This window comes from Aphidius gifuensis, linkage group LG2, assembly GCF_014905175.1.
Source record: "Aphidius gifuensis isolate YNYX2018 linkage group LG2, ASM1490517v1, whole genome shotgun sequence".
NCBI classification, from domain to species: Eukaryota; Metazoa; Arthropoda; class Insecta; order Hymenoptera; family Braconidae; genus Aphidius; species Aphidius gifuensis.
The window spans coordinates 9,393,324-9,403,330 of NC_057789.1; the positions used below are offsets into that span (position 1 = coordinate 9,393,324).

The 10,007-nt window shown below is 23.2% G+C and overlaps 1 protein-coding gene across 1 annotated transcript; it reads left to right on the forward strand.

Annotated features, from left to right (window-relative positions):
• Positions 1-2,378: 2,378 nt before the first annotated feature.
• Positions 2,379-3,440, forward strand: LOC122850336 (leucine-rich repeat-containing protein 15-like). Its single transcript, XM_044149493.1, has 3 exons — positions 2,379-2,583; positions 2,689-2,835; positions 2,953-3,440. Exons 1-3 carry the CDS (start codon positions 2,379-2,381, stop codon positions 3,438-3,440), a joined length of 840 nt encoding a protein of 279 aa, XP_044005428.1.
• Positions 3,441-10,007: the final 6,567 nt, after the last annotated feature.

Below are 10,007 nucleotides of genomic sequence, written 5' to 3' on the forward strand. Positions count from 1 at the left end.
TGATACATTTTAGCTGAAAGTGATCAGTTTAAATACTCTGTTAAATGATATACCGTGTGATGTAATTATCATTATAATTAAAGTGTCTCATGAATTTATTTATATCACGGTCAATGATATAATAAATTTGTCAAAAATTTACTCACCACACCCAGTGTGTGAGAAAAAGTGATTGGATATATATTATATCAATATTTTTTAAGTAATATAGTGCGTGACCTTGTCTCTATAAAATTATTTTATTAATTTGAAATTTGTTATATTTTGAATTTTTCATGAATATTTATCATTTATATAATATTTTTCGTTGAAAATTTTACTCTTATTTTAATATTTTCATGTATTTACATATAATCTTGCGTAAAATTGTAACTTAAATTAATACTGAAGGTCGTAGATCTAGTTTAATCCATAATTGAGGTCCCGGATGCAATAACCGGCCGCACGCTCGAAGCCTAAGAAAACACAACGTTGCTCTGGGTGAAAAATCAAACATGAAAAATTAAAAAAAAAAAATACAATCATCCGAAGAATTAAAAAATACATACTTATTTTCCTTCAAATAATTTTTTTTTTTATGATAATTAAGTAAGTAGCTGACGCATTTTTTTTTTGAAAAAAATACTTTTTTTAAAAGTATATAACTTGTGATAACTTTTTTAAAAATCAATAATTCAACTTAAAAATTTGATTGTAGTTATACTACAATCTTCTATTATAATCTAGCGATGCTAACAATATTATTTAAAAAATTATTTGTTTATATTGTTTAATTTTTTTTTTTTATTGTTTTATGTCGACGAAAAAATTCAATTTGATTAACTTTAAATGTAAAAAGAGTCAGAGAAATTTGAAAATTAAGTAACTTGTCAGTGACAATCTTGTGTAGCAGTATATCAAGAAGTTTTATGCAAATTTTTGAGTATTTTTATTAATTATTTACTGAGTTATTAATTTAACAACTTTTATATTTTTTAATTTTATACTATCATATTATTAATTCATTCATACTTTGAAATTAAGTAAATAGGTATTTATTTCAGTAAATGCCACGAGCTTATTCACTTATCGCGTTTCATTAATTCTAATATCATAAAAACCAAATAATGTTATTTCGAAAGAAGAACTTAAAATTAATTTCGATACAGTTATTTGCATCATGACAAAGATTAATTATACATGTGAAACTTGGTAAATAAGTCTCCCAGGCTGGCAAATAAATTTTTGTAGAATAAAAGATTATTTTAAATAATTTTTATTATCACGTAAAACAGGGGGAAAAAAAAGTATAAAATTTATATATATCATTGTTGGAATGAGATTCGTTATCTCTATATAAAAAGATAAAAAAATTTTAGAAGTTTTATTAATACATCATTTGTTACAAAAAAAAAAAAAAAAATCATTTTGTTTAATTAATGTAATTATAAATTTGTTTTTTAATTGAATAAATAATTTTAGAATTTTCAATATATTTTTAAATTAGAAATATACCTCTGACTTGACGAAAATATTTGTTGATCACATTACACTGTTCATTGTATTATAAAAAAAAAAAATTATATTTCAAATAATTGTGTTGTATTTAAAATTGTATTAATAAAAAAGATAGATAAAAAACCGTTTAGATAAGCGATAAGAAAAAATAAATAAACTATTTCCGTGGTACAATCAGTCACCTATATATATATATAAGGTTCACTTGTGTGAATATGGGTATTCACGAAAATATATCTTTACTGAAGTCAATTTGAACTCACGGTGTCATTATTTTTAATTAGTGCTTTGAAAATATATTTATATCCACGATGAATAATATTAATATTCTGGGTATATTATTAATAATACAAGCATCATGTGTTTTTTCAAAGACAACTTATTGTTACACTACTGTTACGGGATCCAACAGAAATTGTGAGTTAGGTGATTGGACAGTATTTCGAGAAAAAGATTCAATTTTTAAAACGTATTCAGATAAAATTGAAATCACAAATAAAAAAGTTAACATCTTACAAAATAACGCATTTGAAAATATATCATCATCTGCACCAATTGAAACTTTACAACTTAATTTTGCTGCTGATGTTGAAATGCATATTGAACCACTTGTTTTTTCAAATTTTCAAAAATTGAAAAATTTGGAAATTAATTCAGCCTCAGTTTTATTACACCCAGATAGTTTTTATGGTCTAGATGATTTAAAATATTTGAAAATACAATTAGCCAATGAAACGAGACTATATTTCAATGATATTTTAACCAAACATTTAAATTTACAAAAACTAGAATTTTTAAATCATGAAGATATTGATATTTGCAATTTAATAAATGAAAATAATCCTGTAAAAATATTACAACTTCAATATACTGGTAGTTCAATGACAATACTAACTCGTCAATCATTAATGTGTTTAAGAAATCTTCAACATCTTATAATTGCTGAGAGTAATTTAACTTTTATTGCACCTGGTACATTTGGTGTTTTAAAAAAATTAAAAACAGTGTCATTAATATCAAATGCTAAACTGACTTACATACCTGCAAATATATTTAATCTTAGAAGTTTGGATATTATTAATTTGAGTAATAATTCAATAAAAATAATTGATAATGGAGCATTTACAATTGAAAATAAAAAATTATCATTACTCAATTTGAGTTACAATTCATTGGAATTTATTGGAGAAGGTATTTTTAAAAATATTGAATGTAGTGTTATTGATTTTACACAAAGTGGTATTCTCTACGTAGATGATGAAGCATTCAATGAATCACATATTGATGTACTTTATTTTTTTAAAAATTTATTTGTTGATAAAAATACTTTAAGTTGGGGTATTGACTATCAAACAACTAGGATCTATTTTGATCATAACACTTTTGATGTAGCGATGGGTCCTATTGAAAATAATAACAGCAATCATTATTCAATGAATATGAAAAAATCCACAGACATTTGTTACTTGAGTGAATATAATTATTTTAAAATTTGTAAAACATCTGCTTTGAAGACATTAAATTCAGTCAGATCACTTGTTGATATATGGGAACCCAAGACACTTCATATTAACGACAATGAAATTACATCAATCGATAATAATGCATTTAATAATTTAAAAATAACAACCTTAATAATTAGATCTACAGCAGAAAATTTTAATCTCAATGCAGACTCATTTGCAGGATTGCCGAATCTCAAAGTTTTAAAACTTGAAACTAAACCAATTTTATTTACAACATCATTTTTCCATCATTTTGAATCATTAATATCACTTGAAATATCAACAACTCAATTTTCGGAATCAAACAACATGCGTACTTGTGAATTATTATCTAATATTACAAGTTTACAAAGTTTTTCAATTGTTCATCATAAATTATTAAATAAACGAGATTTTCTCTATGAGTTTTTCAATCAAGTAGAGTTCATACAACTATGATTCTTTTTTTATAGATCGTTATATATATTAAAACATTATAATATTTAAACAGTGAAACGTGTTATTTTTATTAATTTTAGTAGTATGTGTTATTCAAAACAAAATGAATGAATTATAGCAGAATAAATATACGACAAAAACATACAGTTTATACGTTGATGCAATAAAAAAAAATTTCTAGATTAAATAATGATGGATTTTAGTTGAAGTTCAATTATGAGATAGTAAACATGTTATTTAACAATAATAAAATATTTTATTATTTAAAATTTAAATATCATTCGACTGTAATAAAAAAAATGACTTGAATAAAATTTTTAATATCTTTTAATTTGTCGTTTAGAAAAATTTTAAAAAATAAAAATTATTAAATATAAATTGTAATTATAATGGCGAAAATATTGCCATATTCGTTTTCTCATAAAACACTCGGTTCGAAAAATAATATTTTACCATATAATTGCGTTGTCAATCTGGATTTTCGTGGTTTACCAAAAACATCCCCGGGAAAAAATATTGTACGTGGAATTGTATATAATAACATATAATTGTATGCGATTATGATTGTATACAATAACATGTTAAAATTGAGTGCATGTTATTGTATGTTATAATTGACCCGATAGTTTCGCATGTTATTGCATACAATTGTATCCATACAATGATATACAATTGTATGCAATAACATGCGAAACTATCGGGTCAATTATAACATACAATAACATGCACTCAATTTTAACGTATTATTGTATACAATCATAATCGCATACAATTATATGTTATAACATACAATATTTTTTCCCGGAATATGATTATATACAAAAATTTTTTTAATTAAAAAAAAAATTATATTATTTATTGTTATTACATTTTTATAAATCTATTGTCTCGTATTTGCTACCTATCATGGAAAAAACCTAAATCTATATTTTTGTTGCCTTTACCGGGACTCGAACCTTTAATGCTCTAATTACTAAACGCACATCTTTACCCACGCGGCTATCGAACGCATATAATCTCAAAGTGTTTTTTGTAAACTTATAGAACAAGTTGGCCGAGATAAATTAAATTTGTGATAACAATAAATAATTTCTTTTTTAATTGAAAAAATTTTAAAATATCTTTTTACGTCTTAAGTCATACTAACATTGCTTCTATTCTACAAAATAAAGTCTTGAAAAAATAAAATAAAGTTTTGATGTTTATTTATTATTGTAATATAAGTTGATATTATTGCATATAATCACATTTCGTATTATACATGTATTAAAACGGATGTATGATCTTGAATAGAAATGAAATAAAATTATATGAATATATATTATCATATATAAATATACGATATTATAAAATATCAAACAATAATATACATTAAGGACTCCACCTGAAAACCAGAATAATATAAAATTATATATTATTATATATAATAAAATGTTATAACATACAATAACATTGACATGAGATTTTTCCTAAAATTAGAATCATATGTAATTATATGTTATTGTATATTATTGTATAATTTAATATACAATAATATCAATATAAGATTTTGCATAAAATCAGTCATATAAAATCATATGATACTATTCAGAATTATATGTTATAACATACAATAACATTGACATAAGATATTGCATAAAACCAGAGTAATATACAATTATATAGCATTGAATACAATTGTATATTATAACATACAATTACATAGTGATAAGATTTTCCATAAAACCATTTATATAAAATTATATGTTGTTACTTTTAATTATACACTGAGAGAAATTTTAACTAAAAATTAAAATCATGGTTGGATAGAAATTACTATAGTACTTTGTAATTTTTGTTTTAATTCTGGGACTGGCCGCGAGAGTCGGAATTCTACAATAAAATTATGTAAAATGTCAAAAAATTGTTGGGTTACTTCAAGCCTCTATACATCGTTATCTATTGCAGATGACATGGGGTTGAGTGAAGTTTATTATTGAAAATTCAATTCTAAACAATTTATAATGAATTACTTTTTTTGATTAATCTCTTAGATAATGAGTTATGAGTTAATTAAAATAAAGACATACATGTTTTGTGAAAACAATAAAAATTATTATATGGTTGAATAAAAAATACTGCACAATTTAATAAATATTCTTATATATATAATAAAAATTATCATGTAGACATATAAAAGTTAGCATAGACTTAAATATTTTTTACTATATAGCTTTGTAAAAATTCTGTTTGTGGGACGAAATAACACAAAGATGGCCGACCGATTGAACAAATGATTGAACTGTCATGTAATTTCAAGCATTTCTACAGCCTTATCTGTTGAAGCTAGGTATGGGGTTAAGCGAGGTTTATTGTTGGTTATTTATTTCTAAACAATTTATCAAGAATAACTTTTTTCTATTTAACAATTAGTTTTCGAGTTTTGAGCGTGTAAACAGAAAAGAAAAAATGTTGGCGGGAATTGATTGCTATTCTCCGTGAATCTAGCACAAACTGCCCAACTTAACACAAAAAATGTCCAACTTTTAAATAAGATTTGTAATAAAATTTAGTAAATTCTAAAACCGGTAGTGGGTAAATTCTCAGTCTGCTAGATTTTACTTGTGAGTGTCGTGAATTTAGTCATTTTTTTAAACAGAAATTACAATAAAATTGTGTAAATTTTATGGCTTAGTAGTGTATATAGTCAATGGCCAGATTTTTTACATAATTTTATTGTAAAAATTATCTATCAATATGCGAATAATTCTTATAAATGACGGGGGAACGCAGTTTTTACTATTTATTTTGTATTTTTTTCTTTTACGTTTGTAATTCTTAGTTAATATTTCTCTCAGTGTATGTTATAACATACAATAACATTGACATGAGATTTTTCCTAAAATTAGAATCATATGTAATTATATGTTATTGTATATTATTGTATAATTTATTATACAATAATATCGACATAAGATATTGCATGAAACCAGAGTAATATGCAATTATATCGCATTATAAACAATTTTGTATTATAACATACAATTACATAGTTATAAGATTTTCCATAAAACCATTTATATAAAATTATATGTTGTCACTTCTAATTATATGATATATCATACAATAACATTGACATGAGATTTTACATTGAATTAGAATCATATGTAATTATATGTTATTGTATATTATTGTATAATTTAATATACAATAATATCGACATAAGATTTTGTATAAAAGCTGTCATATCAAATCATATGATACTACTTGGAATTATATGTTATAACATACAATAACATCGACATAAAATGTTGCATAAAACCAGAGTTATATGCAATTATATCGCATTATATACAATTGTAGATTATAACACACAATTACATAGTGATAAGATTTTGTATAAAACCAGTCATATAACATTATATGTTGCTACTTCTCATTATATGTTATAACATACAATAACATTGACATAAGATATTGCATAAAAACAAGAGTTATATATAATTATACGGAATTATATACAATTGTATATTATACCATACAACAACACGGACATGAGATTTTGCATAGAACCAGAGTCATATGTAATGATATGTTATCGTTTATAGTTGTATATAATAATATACAATAACATCGACATAACATTTTGCGTAATACTAGTCATATATAATTATATGATACTACTTAACATTATATGTTATATCATACAATAACATTGACATAAAATATTGCATAAAACCAGAGTCATATAAAATTACATGTTATCATATTCAATTGTATATTAAAACATGCAATAATATGGACATAAGGTCTTGCAAAAAACTAGAGTCATATGAAATTTTATGTTTCCATATATAATCGTATATTATCACATACAATTGCATATAATAATACGCACGTATGATTCTGTATGAAAATAAAGCCATATACAATTATATGTTATTTATTATTAAATACTACAATCATATGTGAACGTATGTTATCGAATCTTATTTTACATATGGAATTGTATAAAATAACATACAATTATATACGATAGTATACAATAATATGCAATTATATGTTATTATATACAATTCCACGTACAATATTTTTTCCCGGGTCAGTTGATTTTTTTCATCAAGGGGTAATGATTAACCATCGAATTAATTCTAGAATTAATGTGAGTTTATTTTTCACAAATTAATATTTATTATCTAGAAATTGTCTTTGCAAATTATATAATTAGTCATACTTTACGATAGTTTGTCTAATTGTATATAAATATATCTATCTTGTATTTTTGTCTTTTTTTTTTAATTTTGAATAAAAATAAAACAAACTGACATAATTTATGATAATTTTAATTTTCTTTATTATTTTTACTTATACAAATTTTCAAAATAAACAAGTGAACAATATTTTCATGAATCATATTTTTTTTTTCAAATTGAATATTTTAGATTTTTAGATTTAGAGATATTTTATTACATAAAAAAAAAATAATAATGATCAAGTAAGTTCACATAAACGTAAAAAAAATTCTTGATCTGGAATGAATAAAAAAAAATATATCATTATTTAATTTTGATATAAAGTTAAGGAAAAAAAAACTATCTTTCATTTAATTTTAGGCAACTTGTTGAGCTAGTCTATCAAGTCTCAAAGAAATGATTCTTAATGAACTAAATAATTAAGTTTTTAAACTTAGTTAATAATCTTTACTAACCAACACTTTTTTCAACAATATTTTTTTTGGAAATTTTTTAATTTTTTTAATGATTTTCATGTGATACATCACCATTTACAACAACTTCATCCTTAATAATACCAACTGGTGCTGGTTTTTCAGTAATTACTTTAGTTTTCTGAATAAATTGTTTTTTTTTTATTAATTGTATCATTTTCATATGTTGGTACAACAGATGGTACTTGTTGTTTTTGTTGTTGTTGATTCAATAAAGGACTATCTTCATGAATTAAACCATTAATAGCCGTTCAATATTTGGATGAATTTGTTGTTGCTGTTGTTGGTGTTGGTGTTGGTGGTGGTGGTGGTGGTGGTGAATAATAAACATGTCTAATATTAGGCTGTTGACAACACACCAGATGGAACATATGAATCTTCTTTAATTTTTTCGAATAATTTGGAATGACTTGAACTTGTTTCAGATGGATTCATAGCTATAATTAGTTATTGGTAATAAATCTTGTAGAACATTTGATACTGAAAGAGCATCAGGTTTCAAATCATATGTCTTAATAAATTGTTTATCTGATTCTAAAATGATTTTTCCTTTTTTTTGTTCTTCCTAAGCAAATGTTCTTTATCACTTGATTTATCACCAGTTTTATCATCAGATAATTCAATCAATTTTTGTTGTTTTTCATTTGATTGTAAAAAATTTTTTTTTGTTTTTAATAATTTGAGCTGGGTGAACTATTGCAGTGCTGGTGATGATGATCAAGTGATTTATCAATAATTAATGGTTCTTCTTTGTCATCACTGTTGTAATAATATTGAAAAGCTGAATATAGCAATGAATTGAATTAATACGTGGTTCGATAATACCAATGATTTTTTCACTAACACGTAACGTACTATTTTTGTTTTAGACATGTGGTTTATCAAGTTAAACTATTTCAGCATTTTATTACATCCAATAGAATCATTATATCTATTAATGTTATTATTATGATTATGATTATTATTATTTAATGTAAGCATTTAAGCATTTAATGATTTAATAGATAATATTTGATTATTTAAAAAAAAAAAAAGAACTCATTGATTGATCAATTAATTAATTGATAATTTTAATTTAAGTTCATTTATGCAATTATTAATATTATCCTCGAATAATTTTTTAAAGTATTGTGGTGCAATGTTATAAAGATCTTTCGGTTCAATATTTGTAATATTATTCAAGGTATAATATGTATCGTTATTGTTTTTCCAACAATTATCATAAATTATCCAATCAAAATTTTTATTTAAACAAGCACTATTTTTATTCAATTGCATTTTCTCATTTGAATTATCTTGTATACTATTATATGTATTATTATCATTACACCAACTATCTTTTACAGCAACTTGCATGAAATAACCTTCCATTAATGACTTTTTTATCATCAAATTATGATTATTATCATTATTTATTGATGTATTTTTATTTGAATTTAAATTTAAATTTTTGCCTTTTTCTATTAAATCGTTATTTATTTTTTTTGCATTGTCTAATGACTCTTGAGTAAAACCATTGTTTCTACACCATTTGCTGCGTTCAATATCATTATCTATTTTTGTATATGTATTAAAAATTGATAATAATTTTAAAAAATCATCATCTCTATCTAATGATAATTGTTTGCTTGAAAATAATAAAACACAGATGTTTGCTGTAAGCATGGAAATAATTTTTGTTATTGAAATATGGCAATTATAATCATATGATTTAATTAATATTTTAGCCATATTCGGGCTCAATGGAATTTTTAAAATGAGTTTTCCAAGATTAGTTATTTGTTTTTGATTATCTATAGCTCCATAGTATAATAATGTTTCCAATGTTTTATTTAATTTTTCTGGGTGTATTAGATTGGGTA